Below are 27,020 nucleotides of genomic sequence, written 5' to 3'. Positions count from 1 at the left end.
AGGAAAAATGAGCTTGAAAATGCTGCTTCAGGAGCTGCCCAAGTACAGGAAAGAATTACAACTGGTTTCTCTCCATATTGCCATCTATTTTGTAAAACACACAGCCAGAGTCCTGGAAATTCTCTCCCAGAAGCTTCAGAGTAATATTTCATTGTCCCATCCCATTATCATCAGAACAAAGGGGAGAGAATCCATTAGCTGCTAATCCAGGTGACCTCGCCATTCTGCCATCCTAACGGCTCTCAGATTAAAAGACTTACACTCACTCTGGTGCAGGGGAGGACAAAGGACAAGAATAATTACACGTAATTATGAAAGGGATTTAGTCATGGAGAAGTCCTTCCTGAAGCCCATGTGAGGTTTGTTCCTCTGCTAGGATTCCATAGAAAAGAGGCTCTTCTCGGCATCTGTCAAATCCTCCCAGAGTCAGGTTGGTCTTTTAGTTTCAGGTAAATCTCATGATGGAACCTTGCTGTCAGTTGTCTTGCCTCAACTGTTCTCATGGGATGTGGTGTCCCAGGGTGGGCTTGAAGCTTTCTTGGGAAAAAAAAAAAAAAATCCCTAAAAAGCCCTGCCTGACTTTCTCACCCTCTGATGGCTCTTTCTACACCCAAAGGCTTTGCCACAAAGCAAGATAAAGAAGCTTTATGCTAAAAATGAGAGGCCACTTTCAAGTTCTGACTCTGCCACTAACATTACCTACCATATCCCTCAGTTTCATGCTCCAGGAAAAGAAAGCAAGTTGAAATTGTGTTGAGTGGTGTGAGGCAGTATGGGGTCATGGAGGAACCCAGGGCCCCTGTGCCCACTGTGCCAGTTCCCTCCATGTGAACTAGAAGGGGTCTGTCTTATCTGAGCCTCAGTTTCTGGGTCTGGAAAATGGGGCTGCATTATAATACCTGATTGTAGGCTGCTCAGATGATCTCTTTAGACAATATTTATAAAGAGACTTACATGGGCCAGGCAGAGTATTCCTCTGTAAGTACTTGTTGGGTTAACTGAGTCATTAATTGATTAATAAGTAGTTTGAGTTACCATAAAAGAATAAATGTTTGTATATTTGTACAACGGCTTTTGTTTGCGAAGGTAGTCCTTCACTTTTCAAAGAACTCAAGGAATAATAGTGATACTCAAAGAGAGAGAACCCAACCCCTGGCATTTCTTCCCCACCAAGCATCTTTTTTTTTAAATTTTTTAAAAATTTTTTACAGACTGCATTTTGATTCATTGTACACAAATGGGGTACATCATTTCATTTCTACGGTTGTACACAACGTAGATTCATACCATTCGTGTAATCATACATGTACATAGGGTAATGATGTCCATTGCTGGTGGAGTTGCAAATTGGTGCAGTCCTCAGGAAAGCAGTGTGGAGAATCCTCAGAAAACTTGGAATGGACCCACCTTTTGACCCAGTTATCCCACTCCTCGGTTTATACCCAAAGGACTTAAAATTAGCATACTACAGTAACGCAGCCACGTCAATATTTATAGCAGCTCAATTCATAATAGCTAGGTTGTGGAACCAACCTACCTATTCAACAGATGAATGGATAAAGAAACTGTGGTAAAAAATACACAATGGAATATTATTCAGCCATAAAGAAGAATAATATTATGGCATTTGCAGATAAATGGATGGAATTGGAGAATATCATGCTAAGTAAAATAAGCCAATCACCCAAAACCAAAGGCCAAATGTTTTCCCTGATAAGTGGATGATAATATATAATGGGGGTGGAGAGGGGTGGGAGAAGAATGGAGGAACTTTAGATTACATAGAGGGAAATGAGAGGGAGGGGGTATGAAAAATGGTGGAATGAGACAGACATCATTACCCACCAAGCACCTTTAACAGTGGATTGAGACACCCCAAGAATTTATCCCCTGGCAGGGTTACTGCCAACAGAAGACACCAGCTCCCAACCAGCCATGATAGCAGGGCCAATGATTCCTCCAGATGCTTTCCTTCAGGTCTGTTTTCTTCCCAGTGGTGAAGAATTGTGTTATCCATCTACTGCATACTACTCCACCTGCTTTGAGCATTTTTTCCCCAAAGATTTATGCAGTCTTCTTATATTTGGGCAACTTTTTAAAATTCCAGAGTGCCATATTCCTCTATGTTAAAATGTACCATCAATTTAATAAGTTTTTCAGGTGGAGGAAAAAAGGACACACTGCTTGAAATGCATAGTTGGCCTGTAAGACACATTCCAATTTCAGAACATTGAGATGTGAAAAGGAAAAGTGCATCCTGGGATCCAAGAGCTACAGTACCTGTTTCCCCCTTTCATATCACTGTCAAGCTCCCTTTGCTTCTTGCACACCAGGCTCAGATGCTTGGCTTCACATCCGCCTCAGTAGAGTCCTGGCGAAGAGCCCTTTCATTTCATTCTGTCTGAGCTCTGGGAAGTAATAAGAAGCATCTACTAATGAGCAGCAGCCTTGGGAAGTCACAGCCTGCATTAAGTGAGGATCGTGTGACATAGGCCTCTGCAGATGCCGGTTCATCCAAAGTCCCTAGTAATGGACATATGTGGATGCAGCAAGGAGTAGCTCTAAAAAGATAAATTGACAGGCTTTTTCACTCTTCAGAGGAAGTAAAATACAGATTGTCAGCGAATGATGCATAGCAACTTTGGGGCAGATTTTAGAATTCATGTGTGCAATGGAGAAAGTGTGAAAAGATCAAAGGCAAAGGGAGTATAAGAAGGGTGACCAATTTGATATCATTCTAACAGAGAAGATTTGGTGAGCATTTCCAAAGAAAACTATAACCTTGTGACTTGACGTAACCTAGATCATATCTAGATTAATCAAGCAAATATTTACTGTACATAAAAGTATAACAATAAAGATGCCTAACATTTCTGGCACACTTTTCAACTACAAAAGTATTGTTTTTAGCATTTTATACTCATAATCTTATTTAATCCTGATTCCAAGCTGGTTAGGCAGGTCTTGCTAATATCTCCATTTTCCAAATGAAGGCAAAAAGCAGTTAAGTAGCTTGCCCTAAGTCACACACCTGAAAGAATATTTGGACTTAGATAAATAGGCTCCATAGCCCATTCTTTTGGCCACTAAAAGCAAGGAAGGGCTTTTTTTTTTTTTTTTTTTTTTTTGAAGGAAGAGCTATTGAAGGACCATGAACAGTACTACAAAAGTTCACTATTATAGTTGTGTGAAGTGGGGTGGTAGAGAGAGAGGAGAGACGAGAATGTGGTGACCACCTCAGTGTCACGCACATTAAACTAGAAATAGCCAACATTTACATAGCACCACCTGGCATGTCCCGTCCTTAGCTCCTCGCGTTCCTCTCGCTTCACTCTCAGAGCATCCCTGTGAGACAAGGGCAAAGTTACTACCCGTATTATACAGTGAAGCAAGAGAGGCACACCAGGCCATGCACATGGCCAAGGTCTCGCAGCAAGACCGTGGCAGAGCTGGAACCCAAGCCCACGGTCTTAGTCTCTGTGCAGTGGCACCTCTCCATGAGCATGCAGACATTGGAGAGTATGTTCACTGCAGAGCAGTGGACCCTGCCCCACTCAGCTGTGAGCCACTGATGAGCCCACACAGAGGCTGAGACGTGTGCAGGAGGGAAGGTGTTCCTCTGACCAGAGGAACAGGGGGCATCTGGGAAGATATGACATATGAGCAGAACCCTGCAGGGAGGACTTGGGCTAGCTTCCTCTAAAGACAGGAAACACGAGGAAGAGCAAAGGAGGGAGAGTCCCACACAAGCCCAGAGATACTGTTCCCATTTTCAGAAGAGAACTCAGTGTGCATTTTAAAGATGAAGTTTACCTTTTTCTCCAGCAGTTTCTTTATCTAAGGAGCTAAATTTAAATGTTTCAATTAAATTTAACTTTTCTAATCAGAGCTATTTTAAAACCATTGTCATATATTTCTGATAACAATTTAAAAAGTGTGTATATGCAGCATTCTGTCAGTGATTTAAGTATTATTTTTCACCTTGTTATAAAGAACACTTTTATCCTAGAGCATATCAACAGACTTAAAAATGCTCTAGTAATCCTACCCTTAGGAATCTATTTTGATTAATCCCAAATGGAAATTTTGGATTTGATTAATCCAAAATGGAGATACTGATTAATGCAAGGAAAAATTTTTAATTAAAATACAACAACATACCATAAAATTTACTACTTTTATAAATACGCTAAAGCATTCGATCTCTTATTTATTTATTTTTATGGGGTGCAGGGATCAAACACATGGCCTTGAGCATTCCAGGCAAGTGTTCTACCACTAAGCCATGCCCCCAGTCCCAAAGTTCACCCTTTTGAAATGGACAATTCAAGGAATTTATTATATTTACAAAGTTGTGCCACCATCACTATCATCTAATTCTGGGACATTTTTAACACCTCAAAAAGAAATCTCATACCTATTAGCAATCTCTTCTGCTCCTCAAGCCCTGGCAACCATTAGTCAGCCTACTTTCTATCTCTCTAGATTTACCTACTCTAGACATTTACTATACATGAATTTATACATTTGGGGACAGTGGCACATGCCTATGATCCCAGTGACTCAGGAGGCTGAGGCAAGAGAATCCCAAATTGAAGGTCAGCCTTACCAACTTAGCAAGACACTATCTCAAAATAAAAAGGGCTGGGGGTGTATCTCAGTGGTAGAGCACTCCTGGGTTCAATTCCAAGTACCAATAAGTAAATAAGCAAGTTAAAAAACATGTGGTCTCATACAACACGGGGCCTTTTGTGTCTTCTTTCATTCAGCCTAATATTTGAAATATATTTATTTGCAGTGTTACTTGTAATTGTGAAAAACTGGAAACACACTGAATGCCTAGTTGGGGCATGTTTAAATAAATTATAGTACTTCCATATGATGGACTACTTTATAGTCATTAAGAAAAATGTTTATGAAAAATATTCATGGGTATGATATAATGCAATGATGGGTCAAGAATTCCATGTTTATTTAAAACTTTAAGTATTTTGGGAAAGACCCTAAAATCTACAAATATGCAAAATATTTCTAGCATTCTTATTTGAGTCCTCAGATTATGAATATTCTTGTCCATGTATTTTCCTAATTTTCTTTCGTGATAACATATTACTTGGGAGAAACGTGTGAATGCCCACCTCTGCCTCCATCCGCAGCCCTCCTGAGCACCCGTGTTCTCCTCTCCTTCAGACCAAGTCCGGAACAGCTACTACATCGGGGCTGATGGCTCTCTGCGGCTGCTGCTGGCCAATGGCATGGAGGTGGCACTGCAGACTGAGCCCCACCTATTGGCTGGTACTGTCAACCCCACAGTGGGCAAGAGGAATGTCACCCTGCCCATCGACAATGGCCTCAACCTGGTGGAGTGGCGGCAGCGCAAGGAGCAGGCCCGAGGCCAGGTCACTGTCTTCGGGCGCCGGCTGCGGGTGAGCAAGGCCCTAGAGGCCACTGCGCCCAAGAGGAGTGCATGTCATGAAAGGATGAGGAGAACCCTAAGAGCGGGGTCGTTCTCAGAACTCTCTCTGAGACCTTAGTTTCCTTGCCTGCAAAGCAGGGAACTAAAGCAGGTACCACTTGTAATAAGAGGCTCCTGTGTGGTCTTTTCAGCTTTAACTTGTGTTAAAAATCTGACTGATCTCTAGCTTTGGGGTTAAGTCAGAGGTGAATTTCCAACTTATATTGTTCCCTGAGTGAACTTGGGTTTGTCAGTCATCTTAGTGTTTCAATCTTATTCTCCATAAAAGGAGGAAGATAGAACTAATTTTAGAAGTTGCACAAGGATTAGAGGTAAAACATGTAAAGAAGGTGTCTGGTGCAGACCTGGTGGTCAACAACAGCTACTCTTCTTGTCGGTGCTATTATTTCAACCGTTAGTACTACTGCTAATGTGTCCCAAAATTCCTTTGTAGCTCTTTGGAACCTAAGCCACAGTCTTTTTCCAGGAAGAGTGACCCTTCCTAAATGTCCAAAATGACTTCACCATAGCTGTCACTGCTGGGGTCTGGCCTCATGGTGTGGCATTTCAGAGCACCTGGCAAGGAGTGGATGGCCTGATCCAGTGCCTCTCTGCTCACCCCCCAATGAGTGGAGTGTGGCTGTGGCCTGGGGTCTCACTGCCCAGCAGCTTTTCCCTCCAGCTTCAGAAAGGAAGGGACAGATTGAGAGCTAGTGACCTAGGCCTGGCTTTCCACCCAGCACTTTGTAGACCACAGGTGCTCAGGAGATGTTCGCTGAGCTGAAGTGCACCACAGAGCAGAGCCAGATCTTCCCAGCACCCCCACCACAGAGGCATCCTCGCAGCTGCACAGCTCGGGCTCCCTTTGTGCCTTTCCACAAAGAAAGCCCACCAAGTCCCTCTTCTCTACGTGTAGGCGACCAAAGGCCAGAGAGGGCCAGTAATGTTTCCAGAGTCTTTCTAGGTCGTGAAAGAACCAAGTCGTGGTAAAGACTACAAAGTAAGACTATGAAGTAGGCCCACGACAGATACCAAAATGTTAAGTGACATCCAGTATCAAAAACTAGAACCCAGAAAACCAGGCTTCCTTTGTTCCCAACAACTCAATCCAATGCTCTAGTAACGTGGGAAAGAGCCTCCTGCTAGTTCCCTCAGGAAGACCTCCTAGCCTTTGTTCTCTGTGACCTCGCTGAGACCCTATCAGAATTCTCAAATAGCCCTTCCTGCACATCTGAGGCAGTGTGCGAAATGGGAAGTTAGACTAGGCTGGATTCCTGCTGGGCCACGTGTGTAGCCTTAGCAATTCCTCTGAGCCTCAGGTTCCTCTGAGAAACAAGATAACATATTCAAAGCACCTAGCCCAGCGCCATAGATCGCAGGTGCTCTATAAAGGCAGTGATTAGTACTGTTAGGATTTTCCCTCTGCCATGTGAACTGCACCAAAAGTTTCCCAGGCTTTAATTGGTCTCTCTCCCAGCCTAAGATGGATGATGCTCTAGTCGGGTGGCCACATCTCTGCTTCCTCCCCAAATAAATGGCCACCCACAGTGGCAGCATGTGGAATTAGAATGTTAGCCGGGTGTGCCTTCCCATAATGGAGCTCATTTTTTATATGACTGGGAACTTTTTTAACAAAGAAAGATGTAAAATAATCTCATGGCCGCCACTGCTGAGCACAGGAAGCATTAGGTGCTCCCCAGTGAGCTGCTTAATTCAATTTTATTAATTTTTGCCACAGAGGTACAGTTCCTCTTCACAAGGATCCCAGGGGGTGTGGGGGCAGCTGTGTGGGTGGCACCACCCTGGGGGCCACCATAGGAGAACCTTCCAAAAGTTACCTTACCAAGTCCCGTCTCATGGGTAGTGCAGCCCCGTCTCTCCATGTACCGTCTCTGCAAAGAACACCGCTTCAGCCTCCAGTGCCTTTGATTTTTCACAGGAATTGTCTGCCACACTGTTTTTGCTTCTGCAATTGTGTTCGATTACCCCAGGGAAGACAACCTTATTATAACCAGGCCATTCGCCGCTAAAATCATCTCAGTATCGTCATTATAAATCCTTATTTTCAAGGCCTTAGAACTTGAGTGGGGATAGGGGAAGACATACACATCTCTCCTTCCTCTGAGACTGACCATGAACATTTGCTGTCACTTAATGGAAATAATCTCAACCATTTATCCAGTACCCTCTATGTGTCTAGCATTCCACTAGGTAATTTACTTAAGATTCTCCCATCCTCACAACAACTCTGCGGTTATACAGAGGAAGAAATCGGGACTCAGAGAGAGGAAGACATTTGTCCAACGGCACACAGAAAAGCCCATCACAAAGTTGAGGCTGGCTCCTGGTCTTAATTCCTATACCTGAGCTTCCCCCCTACCCCAACACACACACACACATACACACACACAGATTTCATTACCTCAGGCCCCTTGTGCCATTTTGAATCATGTGACCTAACAATCTGCTTTCCTCTTGGGTCTTCTTACCTGTCAACCTTAACCAGTATAGTGGAGAAGACAGAATATGTGCCCAAAAGTCCCATGAGGCCAGGTGGCCATCAGAGGGAACCAGCATTTTAGCTTCAGAGTACCTGGCAGGGTTTCAGGGGCAATCAGTGCCTAAGGTCCAGATCCAAATTCAGAAATTAATCCCCAACATGTATCTTTACTAAACTGTGAAAACTCTGATCTACTGCTACCTTTTAGGGAGCCCTATATTTCTGACTCTGCAAAGAAATTGAATTGCATGCTGACCCAGCAGCCCAAGTGGCTCCTGATTCCGAAGTCAAGAGCAAGGCATTCTGAAGCTGGGACAGGACCCAACCAGCCCACAGCCAGAAAAACTACCCCAGGCACAAACACCCACTGCCTCCCAGGGCTCTAGAAGGAGGAGGAGAAGGGGTTGGGAGGAAATGGCAATGTCTTAGGAGCTGACAGGTGATCAAGAAGCCCTGACTGTGGGCAAGGGCAGGAGAAATCCCAGAGGGGTAGGAAGTCCAGAACCCCAAGAAGGCCAGGACTTGCCCAGAGAACTACTGAGTGTCTCAAAATGTCACCGTGGTGAGAGTCAGGAACAGACTTGGTTGTTACCCAGCCATGAGATCTGCAGCAAATGCCTTCACTTCCGAGGGTTTTGTTTTCTTCAGGGTCAAACATGGCACAGTGTGCGGCACAGAATTGATGTGTCAGGTATTTTATTTGCTCGACCTACTTGGTTGCTCTGTTTTTAGGAGGGAGCCAAGAGAGAGCTGTCTTTTTTTTTTTCTAATGTCCTCATTGAAAAATCACATTAGAAAATCAAGTGAATCCTCTTCCGTCACAGCTACTATTTGCCTAACATCTGCCTTGTCTCTGTCCTCACATAATGCCCTGTGCAGTTGGCATTATCATTCCCATCTCACAGATAAAACATCACAGAGCCAACAAGTGACAGAGCCAGGAATCAAACCCGTGTGTGTTGACGCCCACAACCTGTGCTGCCTCCTCTACTTACAAGCTTCTCAGCACAATCGAGAGCTACATTGGTCATCAGACAAAATTCAATGTCCAGGCTAATTTTCTGTTTCTTTATTATCCCTTCCCCAGGTTCACAACCGGAACCTCCTGTCTCTGGACTTTGATCGGGTGACCCGCACAGAGAAGATCTATGATGACCACCGCAAGTTCACCCTTCGGATCCTGTATGACCAGGCAGGGAGGCCCAGCCTCTGGTCACCCAGCAGCAGGCTGAATGGTGTCAATGTGACCTACTCCCCTGGGGGCCACATTGCTGGCATCCAGAGGGGCATCATGTCCGAGCGAATGGAATATGACCAGGCGGGTCGGATCACATCCAGGATTTTTGCTGATGGGAAGACATGGAGCTACACGTACTTAGAGAAGGCAGGTGTCTGTCTCCCTCCGTCACTATCCTTGCCATATAAAAGATCCATCATTATGGCCTAGCCCATGGTCAAGCCTAGCCTGCTGACTTTAGTGGAATAAGTCTGACCTGGTAGTCTCCAAAAGGGAGATAATTGTTTTCCAAAAATAAATGATCGGGAAAATCCACCAGCAAGGGCTCGGGGGCCCAAGAGGCGTCTGGATGGATCATGGTGGTGGTGTGGCAGGTAGAGGTCCTGGGGAAGGAAAATATCAAGGCCTTGCCTGAGAGCGGAGGTGGGAACAGAGCCAAGCACTAATTAGATTCACAAAGCAAAACTCATGATTCTGACACAGGGCAGGGGTCTGCTCTGAGGTCTAGCACTTAGTGCAATTCCATCATGGAGAACCAAGCAGAAGCCTGGAGACTGGAACTAGTCAGGAGGCACTTAATCCTGGGCTTTTGGCACTGGGTATGGCTTCAGTAAATCCCTTCTGCTTTAGGTCAGGTTTCATTTCATCCAGGGACAATGAATCAGAGATGATCTAAAATCAAAAGTTGGTCCCAAATAAGAGAAAATCGTTGCTTTAATGTCTAGACGTGTCTGGGCCTGTTATCTGCAGACTTTTTCCTGAAAAAAGAGTCTGAACTTCATGCCCCAATTCCGGTACTCAGACCCCACTTTGTTTCCTGCCCTTGGTCACCTGTCCAGGGTTGGACTCTATTTCCTCTGTGGTAAGTGTCCCCTGCCTGTGCTGGGAGAGTCTCTCTTGAGAGCAATGTTCTGTGGTAAGGCTGAAGGAGAGAACTTGAAGGTCATCCAACTAAAAAGCCAAACCCAAGAAGGGGGAGAAATACCCCAGAGCCACACATTAGATCTGCTGCTAGACACCAGGCTCTCCCTATCACAGCCCACCTCTGACCTGGTACCATATGAGCAATTGAGCAAAGTCTCGTGTGCCCTTCTCAGACATGGTCTTCATTGTAAGCACAGGGAGTCCATGGAAGCTGCTCAGCCAGCAGATGACATCATGGGACTGTGTTTTAGAGAATACCTTGTTTGAGTAGGAAGATTGATTTGAGAAGTTTGCTGCAAGAAAGCCTGTAGGGGGGCTGTTGAAATACTTTAAGCCAGTGTATCCCAACCTTCCTCACATCCCATCACACGCAGAAGTGATCAGGCAGGTGCTATACCAAGGAGTTGCCCACAGGAGGAAAGCAAATGGCCTGAGTGTTCTAGGGCCCAGCCATGCCAGGACCAAGGGCCAGAGAACACACCACCACAGCACACCCATAATAACCTGTTTGCAGCATCCTATGGCACGCTGGTTGGAAGACTCTGGTTGGGCATCACCCAGGACCACTTTCCTTGGACTTTTTTCTTTTCCTTGATCCCTGGGCACCCTAGCCTTCCTTCCTGGCTCCTCCTCTCATCTCTTGGTTTTCCTCTCCCTCCAGTCCATGGTGCTGCTCCTCCACAGTCAGAGGCAATACATCTTCGAGTTCGACAAGAACGACCGCCTCTCTTCCGTGACAATGCCCAATGTGGCCCGGCAGACGCTAGAGACCATTCGCTCAGTGGGCTACTACAGGAACATCTACCAGCCCCCCGAAGGCAATGCCTCAGTCATACAGGACTTCACCGAGGATGGACACCTGCTCCACACCTTCTACTTGGGCACCGGTCGCAGGGTGATATATAAGTACGGCAAGCTGTCGAAGCTGGCTGAGACACTGTACGACACGACCAAGGTGAGCTTCACCTATGATGAGACCGCAGGCATGCTGAAGACCGTCAACCTACAGAATGAGGGCTTCACCTGCACCATCCGCTACCGCCAGATCGGGCCCCTGATCGACAGGCAGATCTTCCGCTTCACCGAGGAAGGCATGGTCAATGCCCGTTTTGATTATAACTATGACAACAGTTTCCGGGTGACCAGCATGCAGGCTGTGATCAACGAGACCCCACTGCCCATCGATCTCTATCGTTATGATGATGTGTCAGGCAAGACAGAGCAGTTTGGGAAGTTTGGTGTCATCTACTATGACATTAACCAGATCATTACCACAGCAGTCATGACCCACACCAAGCATTTTGATGCGTATGGCAGGATGAAGGAAGTGCAATATGAGATTTTCCGATCACTCATGTACTGGATGACAGTCCAGTATGACAACATGGGGCGAGTGGTGAAGAAGGAGCTGAAGGTGGGACCCTACGCCAACACCACCCGCTACTCCTATGAGTATGATGCTGATGGCCAGCTGCAGACAGTCTCCATCAATGACAAACCACTCTGGCGCTACAGCTATGACCTCAATGGGAACCTGCACTTGCTGAGTCCTGGGAACAGTGCACGGCTAACCCCACTACGGTACGACCTCCGAGACCGCATCACCAGGCTGGGTGACGTGCAGTACAAGATGGATGAGGATGGCTTCCTGAGGCAGCGGGGTGGAGACATCTTCGAGTACAACTCAGCTGGCCTGCTTATCAAGGCCTACAACCGGGCTGGTGGCTGGAGCGTCAGGTACCGCTACGATGGCCTGGGCCGGCGGGTGTCCAGCAAGAGCAGCCACAGTCACCACCTACAGTTCTTCTATGCAGACCTGACCAACCCCACCAAGGTCACCCACCTTTACAACCACTCCAGCTCTGAGATCACATCCCTCTACTATGACCTGCAGGGCCACCTCTTTGCCATGGAGCTGAGCAGTGGTGACGAGTTTTATATCGCTTGTGACAACATCGGAACCCCTCTTGCTGTCTTCAGTGGAACAGGCTTGATGATCAAGCAGATCCTATACACGGCCTATGGGGAGATCTACATGGACACCAACCCCAACTTCCAGATCATCATCGGCTACCACGGCGGCCTTTATGATCCACTCACCAAGCTCGTCCACATGGGCCGACGGGATTACGATGTGCTGGCTGGACGCTGGACTAGCCCAGACCATGAGCTGTGGAAGCACCTTAGCAGCAGTAACATCATGCCTTTTAATCTCTATATGTTTAAAAACAACAACCCAATCAGCAACTCTCAGGACATCAAGTGCTTCATGACAGGTAAGGACTGGGCCCTTCAGAGTGTGGGACCCCCTCCATGGCTCTGGTCACTTGGCAAGACTTAGTCTTCCTTGAGAAGACTAAGTTACTCTGGGGTGACAGGAAACATTAACTTTACCTGAGGGCATCATCTTCCCAAGCATATATATTAGAAGAAACACTAGTTCAGAGAATTCACTGGAAATCATGATTCTGGCATCAAATAAACTTGACAGGGCCACCACTCTTAAATATACTTCATAATACATTTCAGTTTATGAGAGCTCTAAGAAGGCCGATAGTGAAGAGAACCGTTTAACGTATTTGCCCACTATTTCTCAACCTTATTTAACTATGAAAACCTTTTGTTCACCGTGAAATCCTACTATCTCACTGGATACATCCCTTGGAATGCACTTTGGGAGTTTCTGATATAGAAATCAAACTGGCTCTGAGTCCCTGATAAGTTGGGTGAAGGTCTGACTAAACGAAAATCAGTTCTTAATTTGTGATGATGGAATGGAAAATTCAGACTTTGGAGACAGAGCTGAGGGAAGGATCTGCCATTGTTTATCATGTTACAAATATCTCTTAATGTCCCTGAATTCCAGTTTCCCAATCTATAAATTAGAATTGGAATACCCACCCTGACTCTGAATAGGCAAATGTGCATATGAAATATCCTAGAGCAACAACTAAAAAAATAAAAACTAAAACAGAGACATAACTAATAGTAGTGAAGATAAAGCAGAAGATTAAGGGGAAAAAATCCAAAGATTGCAGGAAAAGTAACAAAGAACACACGGAACCAATAGAAAACAAATACCTACTTACTACCTGTTGCAAGGGTGAGATGAGATATATTTCATACCTAGCACAGTGCCTGACTCACATTGGTTCCCTTTCCTTTACCCTTTCATTGAAAAAGTAAGCTTTGAGTTCCTCTGTTGTGAAACCAATTTGAACACAAAGTGTCCCATGGGTCCTGTAGGCAGGGGTTCCTCCAGCAGCCACAGTTCTCCCAGCAAGTAACCATGCCCAGGTCAGCAGAGAACCTCCAGTGGGAGTGGCTGTGGAGTATGGATAAAATCAGAACATCTTATATGAGAATCTGTAATGGGCAAAAATTGGGCATATCCCAGCTCGCAAACATGATAATCTCCAAGTCTTTTGTCCTGTGACACAATCCTCTGACCCTTTCTCTTATGGCAGTTTTCTTAATTCCATAAATGCCTCCTCTGTGCAGCCACTGTTTTAGGCACTGGGGATAGAAAGATGACCCCTGCTGTCCATAAATTCACACTGTAAGGCAGGTGACAGTTGCTGTCTACTGGGGGTGGGGCACATGGTGAGGATTTGTAGGGAAGGCCAGTGCAGCTCAGAGGAGTCCTGGGGAGGCCTCACAGAGAACTGACACTTGCTTCTTCTGAGGGGTGTTTATCAGGTACTGAAGAGAAATGTGTTCCAGGGAGTGGGAACAGATGTACAGAAGTGTAAAGAGGCCACCATATATAGCTCCCATGAATGTCCCTTATGGACATGACTTCCTGGTCTCCAAACTTGGCGGCCTCATCTGGACCCTGTTTCTGCGAACGGCAATAGGAGGAATTCTAGGTTGTTGTAGTGAAAGCAAGAGTCTGGAGCATGGGGAAGAATGGTGAACACAGTGATGCACAGGTGCGATGCAAACATACTTGGATCCTCGAGGTAAACACGCATATCCTGACAGTGTTTCCCAGCGTTCACCGTGTTCAACTTGGCTGCTAGCTCTGGAGAAAGTTGACAGATTGAGATGACATTTCCATTACATCTGTCTGCATTGAGTACACCCCCTGCCTCACCCTCCAGTGAGTTTCCTGTGAGACATCTTGGCAGGTTACTATAGCTGGAAAAAAATAGTGAAATAGGACATATACTTTCCCATCAAAAAAATTGTTGCAGATCCAAAATATTATTATGCCCCCCTTTTTCTTTGTACACCACCATAGGCATATGGTCTCCTTTCAGAATAGCTCTGGCATGACTAACTGCTCTGTGCCAGACACTTGCAGACTTGATCTCCTTTAAATTTGGTGACAACTCTAAGATCACCATCATTATCTCCACTCTACAGATGAGACATTCAAGGCTCTAAACAATTAAGTGACTGCACAAAGTCACATAAACCAGGCTCCAGAGTACTTCTCAGGACAATCATGCTGGTCTCCAAATCCTATTTTTAAGAAAGCAATTCATCACCCAAGAGGGTACCTAACACTTTCAGTTTGGGTTTTATTTCCAAGTGAGTTAAATCTAAGAAATATCATATTATTCAAACCTAGTCTGTGCCAGACCTGTGCTAAGGATCTAGAGCAGACTCAAGCATAATGTCGTCTTCATGGAATGCATGGCCCATGGCTGCTTTTATCAAATGTCTTTGTGAACCCACCTTGAGAATCAGATTTTTGTATCACAGTAAGACACTAAAACAAAAGGTTTGTAAAAAAAAAGTCCTTAAGTGTGATGTACTCATATTTTCTAGTCTAATCTACTCCATTTCAGTACAAAATGCTTGTCATGACCTACAAAATTGTTTTTATTGCATTACATAGTAGGTCCTATCCCACAGTTCAAAAAACAGTGGTGTGCAAGAGAGGAACCATATAAGCAATCAAGATTTTAGCAGATCACTAATGAGAAACCAAGATACTACTAAGTCTCACTAAACCTTACCTTTTAGTTCCTGTGTACAAGCCTCCTCACTTCCAGCAACAACAACAACAACAAAAAGAGCATCTCTTTTCTCCAAAGAATTCTTCAAGAGTCCTGACACACGCTCCAATCAGGAAGGCATAGGTCACATGACAACCCTTGAAGCAATCATTAGGACTGGAGATAGCACACGCTCATTGACTCAGCCTAGATCACATGAGCCATTATTGAATCAGCTTCCCTAGAACTACGTGAATACTTATCCCCGCCCCCCCCAAAAAAAAAACAGAAGACAGAAGGGAATGCTGGGAAGATGATCAAAAAATGTCCACCCAGATATATTGTGTACATCCTTGCACTTACTTTTCACTTGAAGCCTATGAGGTGGGAATAATGACACTATTTGCAAAGGCAGAAAATGAGATTCAGAGAAGTATAGTGACATGGCAAGGCTGGCATTAGAACTCAGCTCTGTCTGACTCCGAAACCCTTGTTTTTGGATTAGAATATACTTTGTAAAGAACAAAGCTGTGCCCATGCCAAAGAATTAGTAGAGCTTGCATTTCATCTTCCGGCTTGGCAACACTGATAATCTGGAACCAATGGGTGAAGAGTAGTTTTTTGTTGTTGTGGTTGTTGTTGTTTGGGGTTTTCTTCATTGGTTGGTTGGTTGGTTGGTTGGTTGGTTGGTTGGTTGGTTGGTTGGTTGTTTGGTTGATTTTGGTACGGGGGATTGAGTTTTTTAACAGGAAGGAAACACCTACCTCTGATGTAAGAAGAGTACAATTCTCAGCTCTTTAGAAAAGCCCTGTAGGAACACCAATGGGAACATACAGCTTAAGGGAAAGGAAAGGAATGTGACAGGAGCTTGCCACCTCCCATCACTCTCACTCAAAACTAAGGCCCAGTCCTCTTTTCAACCCTCTGCTTTCTTGAAAAGTTGTGACATTCCAGATTGTAGCTTTCTTTACAACTACAAATTCAGATGCAAGTTCTCAGCCTCAAGCAAATGGTTTTGTATGGTTTCTTTCCCACTCTTCTATTTATTTAAAGTTCCCAAAGAACCATCTGCCAAGAGTCACAGAATCAGACTCTCTTAGAAACTCAGTAAGGAAAGGGACTCTGGAGAAACATTGATCCAAGCCCCAACCCTTATAAATGAGAAAAATGGGGCTCCCACAGTGTGGAGGCATGGGGCTGGAAAACAGAGAAAAAAAGCCTCTGGGAGGGAGGAATTAAGTCACTCACTTTGAATATGTTAAATCTAATAATTTATGTACAAACTTGGAATACTCCTGCTATATGACAAGTGCCCCCAAATTGTAACACTTTCAGTATATTTCTTTATGGCATGGCTAACATCCATTTCTATCATCAATATGCAAACAAGAAAACTAAATCTCAGAGAAGTTAAGTAAACTGTCCAAGATCACCCAGATGTAAGCTGGGGAGCCAGAATTTGGGCCTGGATTTTTGTCCAGCCTCAACTTCCACATCCTTTCCCTTCTGTGATCCTGCCGAATAAGGCCCAGGTGAGACAGAACCTGGATTTCCAAGTTTCCCTTTACCATCACTTGCCTGTACCTCCTGCTTCCACACCAGCAGAGGGGCCCAGGGACAACTAAAACTAAAATGAAAACAAGCATGAGGTCCTGGAATAGTAAAGAAACATGGCACCCCACAGTGATAGGGACACAACTGTTGACCCCCTGGGCCACTCCCACCTCTCAGATGAACTCAGCACATCCGGGGAAGGTAATTCCCAACCAGACCTTACCAGGACCTCCCAGCAACACTCTCTTTCCATTGGAAAGAAGCCAAAAGCAGGCCCAACTCTGGGGCTCAGCTCCAAACTTTGCCTTCCCCGGACTCTGGTTTCTGAGTCTGAGATCAACAACTGCTTTGGCATCTTCAGCTGCCCCTTTCCCAAGAAAGGTGGAGCCCTACTGGGTCACAAGCTGTCAGTCTCTCTCCTATAGGTCCCAAATCTCCTCCCTTCTGCCATCCCAAGCTCTCTCTTTGGGGATTCTTTCTCATTCTTTCTGGGATATTCTCTGGTCACCTGCACACTGTCTGCACCTGCCCCCTGTATCCAGGCCTTGTCTTGTGCAGCCTTATTTATCTGAAGTGCTACCTCTGTCTGCATCAATGTCTGACAAAATACACAGCCTTCAAATGTCTGACTTCAGTCGCTCTTCATGTGGGCTTCTCAGCCTGTCCAACCAAAAGATTTCTGCTGTCTTCTGATCTTGTTTAGAAGTTATCCTTGCCCATGTCTCATCACCCTTCAGGGTGCTGAGTGTGCAGAGGGAGGGTCTGTATGACAGAATGTGCCAGTACATAAAGGGCACTCAGCCATGCGGACCAAGTAACTGCCCACACACCTCAAACCTCTTTCTTTCCCTTAGTTCTTAACTTCCTGATTCCATTCTTCAATGAGCCAAATGCTTATGGAAAAATCCTGCCCATCCCTAATCCTAGGATTGTATAACTAGTAACTCCAAGGAATGTGATAAATTCAACTAATACTATGCCTGTGGGATTAGATCCTCGAATTCAGTGTACAGGCTGGAAAATGGAAGCACAGGGAAGTTGAGTGGCTTCCTTGGGCTGTCAGGAAATAAAAGGCCGGAGCAATCTCAATACAGGTCATCTCCATGCCCAGTGGCACTTTGGTGCTGAGGCTCTCATCCCTGCAAAGAAGGTAGGAAAAGAGTAGGTAGGCAGTTTGTTTCTAAGTAAATTTTCTCTTTGCAAGTCAATCATTAAAATCTTCCCCTGGATCTGACTGTCCTTTATGTTTCCTGATAATGTCTGGTCTGGTCAAACAGGGGGATCTTCATCCATTAACAACTTTCCCTGGGTATGAAACCAGAGGTCCCAGGGGTTAGTGTGAGAGTGGCTCTACCTAAGTGACATCTCTCCTGGGTACACACCTGGGAGGGAAATCACTGGGTCCCAGGAGTGCATTTGGCTTTAGACCATGAAATGATTTTCCAAAGTGTCTGTAGCAGTCAGTTCTCCCACCAGCAGTCCTCCATGCCCTTGCCCCACCTGCAGCCTCTCTGAGCTGTTTAATTAGGATGACTGGCATCGGAGATCCACTTACTCCATGGGATATTTCTGCTTCTCTCCAACCCCAGATGTCAACAGCTGGCTGCTCACCTTTGGATTCCAGCTGCATAACGTGATCCCTGGATATCCCAAACCAGACACAGATGCCATGGAGCCATCCTACGAGCTCGTGCACACACAGATGAAAACCCAGGAGTGGGACAACAGCAAGGTAACTCCTAAGGCAGCAGCCCACACCTTGACCACTCCAACATTGCAGGAGGGTCCTGCCAGCTTTGCAGGAAAGCAGGGACCAGTGATGGAAACCAAGGCAGTAACTCCACCAGGCCTGCCAGGACCATTCAGCAAACACTCAGTAACTCTATTGCTAGGCAGGCCACTGGGACCCAGCCACAGGGGCACACAGATTCTCAGAAGCCATATGAAGGCACTTTGTGTATCACACTGAGTGTGGGGTTCCACACAAATAATAAGCCTTTGTCACTATCTGAGCAAAGGTGCAGGGGGAGAAGGTGTGTTCTAAATACAAATGTAACATTTTCTGAGCACCTAATACACCTGGCCTTGTGTGAGGTGTTCTGCACACATTGACTCATAAATATCCCACTGTGTAACTGTTCTCGCTTTATAGATTTAATGCCTGAGGCTTTTCAATACCACACAGCAAGGAAAGGCTAGGGTTGGGATTCAAACCCAGGTTTGTCTGTTCTGCATTATCTTGCTGAGTGCTGAGCCTGGCACATAGTAGGTGCCCCAAAAGCATTATTTTTTTTTTCATCTTCCTTTTATGACCCAATTTCGGAGACAGAATTATATGGCTGGAAAGATCTTTAAAAGATCTTTAAAAACACTCACTCTTGCTGGAGTTGTGGCTCAGTGGTTGAGTGCTTGCCTGGCATATGTGAGGCCCTGGGTTCGATACTCAGCACCACATATAAATAAATAAAATTTTAAAAAAAAAAAAAAAAAAACACTCTCTTCACATTCATTTCTCCACTTCTCTGTTCCTCCTCTTTCCACGGCCATTCTTAAATTCTGTATTAGAATGGACTCCTTGCCGGCCCCTGTGCTGTACCATTGAGTACAGAGATGAACAGGCCAGGGGATCCCAGCCTGGAGGACAACAGGTCTGTGGAGGAAAGCAAGCTTGCCAGATGTCATCCTGCTAGTGATGGAAGCTTTTTGCACACCTAGTTCTTATTTCAGACTGATTCCTTTAGGCCTCAACTTAGCTGTCTCAAGAATGTTAGTCTGCATCTCTGTGCTCATGTAGCCGTCTATATTTTCCTCTTGCAAAGCGCTCCCCCTCACATAGCTCCAATCAGCTAAGTTCTGGGGCTCATTAGTACCCAACCTACAGGCTATCACAACATCAGTACACAGAAAACTTTCATTGAATGATTAAATGATTGAAGAGGTAAGAGCCCATTTTACAGATGGTACATGGGTTCAGAGGGAAACTTACCAAAAAACACTCAGCTGGAAGGTGCAGAGGTGCTGAGAACCCAAGGGTTGCTAGACCACTGAGCCCGTCCTCTTCTGCCAACCCCTGCTCCCCAACACCATGGCCCTGCCCCAAATGTCCCAGGGTCTGCAGTCCAGGGATGATTCTGCAGCACCACTCTTCCTCCCCAACCAGGTCCCTGCTGTACTCCTCAGTCCCTGTCTCTGACTGCCTGTTTGCCAACCTCGCCTTCAATGAATTATTGATTTCCGCCCTTGGCAAGCATCAGAGATCTTTGTTGTTGAGCACATCCAGCTTTCGTGAAACTCTAGGAAATAATTGTTCACAGACAGGGTTCTATTAATTATAAAGAGGACTTAATTTCAGTGGGAGGCGATGGGCCTGTTTCTAAAGTCATTTCCCTGAGTTGCTGATGAGGCCCTGGAGCCCTCCCATACATGTCTTCCCTGAGCCGTGGAAGGGACAGTAGATGGTACACCAAGCTGGTAGGGCCCAGCCTGTCCCCCCAAAGCAGCCAAGTGCAGGAAACATCTGAAGACCCCTAAGGAAGCACACAGAGCAGGCCCTTCTGGCAAATCACTATAAACATGGTAAAAAGCAATAAAGCAGAGTAAGCACATTGATTCAGATCACCACTTTTCTTCTTTTCCTACATTTCTCCCCCTAACATCACCCGCCTCATCCTTCAAATCCTAGCTGAAACATAACCTGTCCTCGAACCCCACCTTCTCTGTCTCTTTCCTCTCCCTTCAGACTGGGATACTTCTGAGCCTTGTTTCTCCCTATGATAACAGCCCTTGAAACTGAGCTTCTAGAATCAGACAGAACTGGGTTTGAATGTCGACTTGGTGTTAGTCATATAACTGTGGACTAGTTATAACTTCTTAGAGCCTTGGTTTCCTTACTTTAGAAGTAAAATTGGAATTATAAAATACCTACTATATAAAGTTATGACTATCAAAAGAGACAATGATAATAGTTTAGCTTAAAAAGCAAGAAATGTCCTTTCGCCACTCTGCAAAAAATAAAAAAATTAAAAAGCAAGAAATGTTAGCCATAGCTACTACTATTATCTCTCTTAGACTACCAGTGGTCACATTTGATGGCAATTATTGTTGTCATATCTGACTTTCCCCATGAAACAGTGAGTTCTTTAAGGGAAAAGGTAATGTCTGATTCACTTGAGTATCTCCAGTGCTCAGAAAAGACTATCCCAGAATAGACTTGAACAGACTCTAAATATAAGGGTGTGAATGGTAGAGGATGGACAGCTAGCCAACTTGTCATCAGCAGTAGAGATAGATGCTACAGGTTAATAAATATGTACAGATTTGACTTATCTAAGTGGATTTTCCATGTTCTTGGAGTTTGCTTCTTCTGAAACTTTGTCTTTCTCTCTTTCTCTCTCTCTCTGTCCTCCCCCATCAGTCTATCCTTGGGGTACAATGTGAAGTGCAGAAGCAGCTCAAGGCCTTCGTCACCTTAGAACGCTTTGATCAGCTCTATGGCTCCACAATCACCAGCTGCCAGCAGGCCCCTGAGACAAAGAAGTTTGCATCCAGTGGCTCAGTCTTTGGCAAGGGGGTCAAGTTTGCCTTGAAGGATGGTCGAGTGACCACAGACATCATCAGTGTGGCCAACGAGGATGGGCGGAGGGTTGCCGCCATCTTGAACAATGCCCACTACCTAGAGAATCTGCACTTCACCATTGATGGGGTGGACACCCACTACTTTGTGAAACCAGGACCTTCAGAAGGTGACCTGGCCATCCTGGGCCTCAGTGGGGGACGGCGAACCCTGGAGAATGGGGTCAACGTCACCGTGTCCCAGATCAATACCATGCTCAATGGCAGGACTAGACGCTACACAGACATCCAGCTCCAGTATGGGGCACTGTGCTTGAACACCCGCTATGGGACGACGTTGGATGAGGAGAAGGCACGGGTGCTTGAGCTCGCCCGGCAGAGAGCTGTGCGCCAGGCTTGGGCCCGAGAGCAGCAGAGACTGCGGGAAGGGGAGGAAGGCCTGCGGGCCTGGACAGAGGGGGAGAAGCAGCAGGTGCTGAACACAGGGCGGGTGCAAGGTTACGATGGCTTCTTCGTGATCTCCGTCGAGCAGTATCCAGAACTGTCGGACAGCGCCAACAATATCCATTTCATGAGACAGAGCGAGATGGGCCGAAGGTGACAGAGAGGGCCAAGGCCTGGACTTCTTGCCAAAGACAGCTACTCTTTTGTGGCCACATACCTGACTGTGTTGTACTTTAAAAAAAAAAAAAAAAAAAATCCTTTTTTTAACAAGTGCAGAAACAAACAAAAAGATACTGGTTGCATTGTAATTCATGCAACATCTTTTTTTTAAGAAAAGAAAAAAACACAAATTTGGCCTTCACACGTTTTTTGCAAAGAACAGAAGGTTTTTTTCTTTTTCTGTAGTGTGATCACAATGAAAACTTTGTCTTTTGTTCCCTTTCCCCTTGAGGAATTTTTCCTGTTGTTTGGGGTATGTTTCTTCTCTCTCTGGGCACACATCTAGGGTGTGTCCTCGTCTGTCCCTAGATACCCAGTGTGATGTGAGACATGAATGTCTGTGCTAACGTGTCTCATGTGCAGCCCTTTCTTCTTTGACGGGGGTTGTGCAGGAGTGGGGGTGCAGAGTGCAATGGGCCTGGAGGACCTCGGGAGCTTTGGCTGGGTTCCTGCAGGGGAATGGTGGCTTTTCACTCACTGTGTTTTGTACCTCCAGAGGACCACAGATGGCTACATCTTGTTTGGAAAATGTTGGAATGTTGTTCAGCACCTTTTTCAAGCTGCCCCAAACTCCTGTCCAGGCTTTATATTTTCATGCTAAATGAAACCCCCTTCCCCTTTTGCAAATTTTGTGTAGTTGTCGGTGCCACACCCCCATACAGGGTTAGAGAACATGTCTCCCTGCTCCTTCCCCCAGTCTGGTAGCATAAACATCCTGGGCTATGAGCCCATCCTCTCCAAGAGGTGACAGCATCCAGGATGTCTGTGATTGGTTGATCCTCCATGATGTCCCTTACTCATCTCCTCCTCTTCTCCCAAGCCAGAATGTGAGAACCAGCACTGCACAGCGAGCCCTCTATGGGGGCACCATTTCCAGGGAGAGGAAAGAAGCCCTCTCCCCATGACTTCAGGTATCTTCCCTCCACTGTTCAGCTGCCACTCCTGAGAAATAGGCATGTGGAGAGAGGTGTTTGGTGGCCTTTGATCCTGGAAAGATGCATAGGAAAAAAAGTTAGCCAAAGAGAGAACTCGGCAAAGGCCTGAGCCAGGCATCCTTCTAACTAGCTCTGGAAGTCTCCTCTGCCTCCCTTGTGTAGGCCATCCCAAAGCTGGGATGCAGCAGCCTGGGCATCCAGGAAATCCCCTCTAGAGAAGCCCAGCTAGGGTTTTTTTGGTTTGGGTTTGGGTTTGGGTTTTTGGGTTTTGTTTTGTTTTATTTTGTTTTGTTGTTTAGTTGTTTTGTTCTATTTTGTTTTGTTTTAAGATCGGGGGAAAGAGCTAATTTGGTGTGGTCTGGCAGTGTCATTCAATCCCACCAGGATCAGGGACAGTTTCCAAGACAGGTACCCTTGGATTTGGTAGGCCAGTCTAACATGGTTCCCTTGGAGACCTAGGAAGGGACCTGAGGCCTCTCAAGAGCAGGTGCAGTCCACAGCTGGAGGGCTGCCCAGCAGGAGGCAGCAGCCAGCAGGCCAGTGGAAAGGAGGAGGGCAGAGGAGGGTAACAGCATGAGCTGGGAGCTCCTTGTTCAAGGATTCCATTCCTGGTGCATCTGCCTAATTACCATTGTCATTACCACTCACAGGAGGCTCTGGGAGACAGGAGGGGAAGCCAAATGCTTCCTTTTGAGCTGGGCTTCTTAGAAAATGGGACTTTCATGGGTTACATTTACATTAAGTGTGGAGAATGAGTTCTGAGTCAGCTATTCCCGTGGAAACCTTGTTGGACTGATAAGCTCATGGCACCTTTATAGCCTTATTCACAGAGTCTTCAGAATACGAAATGAGTTCACGAAACCAAGAAGGGCTTTTACTGCATGAGAATTGGAGCAACATGTAGCTTGGGTTCTGCCTGGCAGAGGGAGGCATCCAAAGCTTCTCGGGGAGGGGAGATCTCGCCTTACGTCATCCCACTGGGATTAGAGGATGTGTTTCGCTAAGTGCTCTTCCTGTTTCCAAAAAAGTCGCACTGCCGCAACAGTGTGCTGTGGCCTGTTTGCCCACTGGCGGCCCATTGCCTCTGGATCCAGAGCTCTGCCAAATCAGATTTGCTGTTTCTCAGGTCCACTGTGCGTGGCATGAGCTGGCAATGGGGGCTCCTATCTGGCAGGATTGTTCTTGAATGGGATGGAAAGCAGTTTGGCCTAAAGAACACAAGTTTTTGTTTTTGTTTTTCTTTAATCCAAAAGAGACTTATGCCTCTCAAAATGTACTCTTGCTGTAAGGGGTCCTTGACAAAGCTCTCCTGCCCATCAGCCTAGTTGGCCAGTCCCATCCTGGCTGCCTGACATCATCAAGACCGGCTGTGGATGTCTACCTGGGGCAAAGACAGCATGTGGCTCAAGGGAACCATCTCCCTATTCCTCCCCAGCCTGTCTCTCTTCACCTGCCCCCTCCCTGAAAGAATAGAGTGGACTTTTAAGGATCAAAACCATGGAATTTGGGGGCATTATTTTAAGTGAATGATCTCATACTTTCCTGGGCTACATACCACCAAGGAGGCCCAGCTTCTGGAGTGAGGGGGAGTGGAAGCATCCTGAAGTTTTAGAGAAGGAGCTTAGCTGCAAGGTGGGCAGCACTGGGTATCTCCGATTCACATGAGTGCTGTCAAGTTGGAGCAGGTGCTCTGACCTTGGCCCATTTTAGCTAGTATCATTTGGGCTGGCAGGTGACTCCGGGTCCCTCCTTTCAGTCTGTCATCCTGCTGAGATCAGCAGTCCCAACCCCATAGCAAGGATGAATTTGGAGGCATAAGCCAGAGCTCCTGTGCCTAGATAGTGGGTTCTAGGCATTAAATTCCATCTCTCTTAGCAATGATCAACCAAAATCTGTCCATTTGATAATGTAACCAGGCCTTCCACACTGGCCCAGGGTCATGATTCTGCAGGATGTTGGCTTCTGCCCCTAGAAGGTTTAGTTTAGAATGGTTCCTGCCTTCTCCCCTACCTTCCACAACTGCCAATCAGCCCCTCATCCTCAGTCCCTCTGCCACTCCCTTAAATAAGACCTTATAAATCCTCCAGCTTGTCTTTTGTACAGTGAGATTTCCTTTCTATCCATCCTCCACACAGACATCACGGGAGGCAGAGCAATGGCAGAAAGAGAAAGTCAAGAAACTCCATGGTAAACCACACCTTTGACAGCCCCTGACACTTGGTTCAAAATGACTGACTACGAACCATCCCAAGGACCATACCAGGGCCTGGCTTCTACTTAGGGATAGAAGGTCTGAAACAATCCCCAAAAACTGACTGGAGGTTGAGAATAGCCAGGAGGTGTGTTTCCAAATAATCAGGATGCGCTGGGGCTGGGCACAGAGGAGGGAGAGGTAAGAGAGGTGAGTGAGCTGGGTGGTGCTCCGTAGACCCCGAACAAGGGTCTTTTAAAAAGCAGAAGGAAGAACAGTTTTCGTTGTAACTTTTTAGTCACCTTTATAGATGACAGAGATCTTCATCCTGCAAAGACAAGGCTCTCTATGTGAAATCTTAGAATGCAGTTTTACCATTTGCAGCAGCCGCATGGCGAGAAGAGTGATGCTAAGCTTTGTGGCCAAGAGGAACGTTCTCACTGGTCCAGGCTTTGGGGATTGATCTCCAGAGTCTCTTCTCCATTCCTTATGGCAGCCACTCAGCCAAGAAGGTGACTCCTGGTCACAGTCGGGGACGCCTGCCACCTGAGGGGTCCCAGAAGGAACCCAGTCTCTCCTGTCTCTTGGGCTCTGCACTAGGACTAAAAGCCCTCCATTTGAGGCACATCGTTCCCAGCTAGATCCATGCACCTGTCTATATTTATTGGAGGGGAGGGGATTTTTTTAAAAAAGAGAACTCTGTAGTTCAAGACCCTTTTATTTAACCTTCCAAAAACAGCAAACTCATTTTAAAGACTCATTGCTCAGGTGACAGAGAGAAACTTTATCTTCTCCAACCTTTACATTCTCAAAACCAGCCTTGTGTACTTGACTGCCCAGACACTGGTGCACTCTGAGGTTTCATTGTGGATGCACAAGATCAGCGTCAGGGAGACCTGGGTGGGGGCTTTCGTCACATTTCTTTCCCCTTCCAGAATGCCAAAGGCATAAGACTGGGTGACCTCCTGGTTCCCAAGAAAATGTGATTTATTCTGAGGGCAGACTGCCCAGGGAGGCCTGACCTTGCGCAGGCTCAGCTCTCCTGGCAGAAGCTGAGTTGCAGGTGTTTGGCGGGGCCTCAGCAGCCCCAGATTTACCCCCCTACACACTAGAATCCCACTTTTCTAAATCTGCCTGTTGTTCTGAGGACTTCTGAACCCGCAGCTTCGGCAGAAGGACTGTTCCGAGCTGCCTCTGGACGACCAACACTGGAGACTCTGGCCTTACCATGTGGAAATAGTTTTCCTGAAGTCTGGAACTAATTTTGAGAAGTTTTTTTCTCAACACTTTTGTGTTTCTAACACTGTATTCTTGACTGTGTAAATACCAACAAGGCTGTAAATAAATGCAGATGTAGATACCTTCTAGAAAAAAAAACCATAAAAACAAAACCAGAAGTGATCCCGTGTAGCCTTCGTTGACAAATAAAAGAATATTTTGTGTTTAAAGGTGTTCAGTGCCTTCTGTTGGGAGATAGTGACTCTTATCAGGATGATCTGGAAGAAGTCTCAGTCCAAAGTCCCAAAGTCACCTGGTAAACCCTCCTGGTCCACAGCTGTCAAAGCGAACTCCAGAGGTCAGCACGACACCCAGTCTCACCTTGCAAGGAGCTGGAACAAATGTCCAAGCACCCCTGACACAGCCTGGTGTTGCACAGGCCAGGCCACATCCTGCCCCGACCACTGCCCTCACTGGCCTCAGGGACAGACCCAGGGGCAAGAAAAATCAGTCCCTGTCCTGGAGAAAGCCAGTGCTCCACCACCAGGCACACTGCCTTGTCCACTGTGCCACTGCCTTCCCCAGGGTGCTGCTCTTTGAAAATAAATGGATGCACAGTCGTCATACAACTAACTATAACCACAACACAACTTGGGAGGAAAGAAAGGAAATTCCTTTAGCATTGGGGTTCTTCCCACTCTGTGTTCTCAATAGGTTTTGTAGTTGTTCTTGTTTTTACTCTAAGGTAGTTATTTTAATCACAGCATACAGTAGTGTTTTGTTTTGTTTTTTTAACCTGCTTTTCTCACTTAACCTCACATTTAA

The 27,020-nt window shown here is 46.1% G+C and overlaps 1 protein-coding gene across 11 annotated transcripts in view; it reads left to right on the top strand.

Annotated features, from left to right (window-relative positions):
- The window catches only part of TENM4 (teneurin transmembrane protein 4), a 737,381-nt gene extending 710,956 nt beyond the window's left edge, over positions 1-26,425 (top strand). For all 11 annotated transcript variants that reach the window (XM_079105080.1, XM_079105086.1, XM_079105077.1 and 8 more), the window contains 5 exons: positions 5,191-5,426; positions 9,043-9,339; positions 10,778-12,392; positions 18,206-18,348; positions 21,031-26,425. In XM_079105080.1, the coding sequence (XP_078961206.1) occupies positions 5,191-5,426; positions 9,043-9,339; positions 10,778-12,392; positions 18,206-18,348; positions 21,031-21,789 (3,050 nt within the window). In that variant the 3' untranslated portion in view covers positions 21,790-26,425. The remainder of the gene's footprint in view (positions 1-5,190; positions 5,427-9,042; positions 9,340-10,777; positions 12,393-18,205; positions 18,349-21,030) is intronic.
- The last annotated feature ends 595 nt before the right edge of the window (positions 26,426-27,020 follow it).

This window comes from Sciurus vulgaris (assembly GCF_902686455.1).
Source record: "Sciurus vulgaris genome assembly, chromosome: 11".
Lineage (NCBI taxonomy): Eukaryota > Metazoa > Chordata > Mammalia > Rodentia > Sciuridae > Sciurus > Sciurus vulgaris.
The sequence above is the reverse complement of the archived record's forward strand: the minus strand, read 5'-3'. Positions and strand labels throughout refer to the sequence as shown.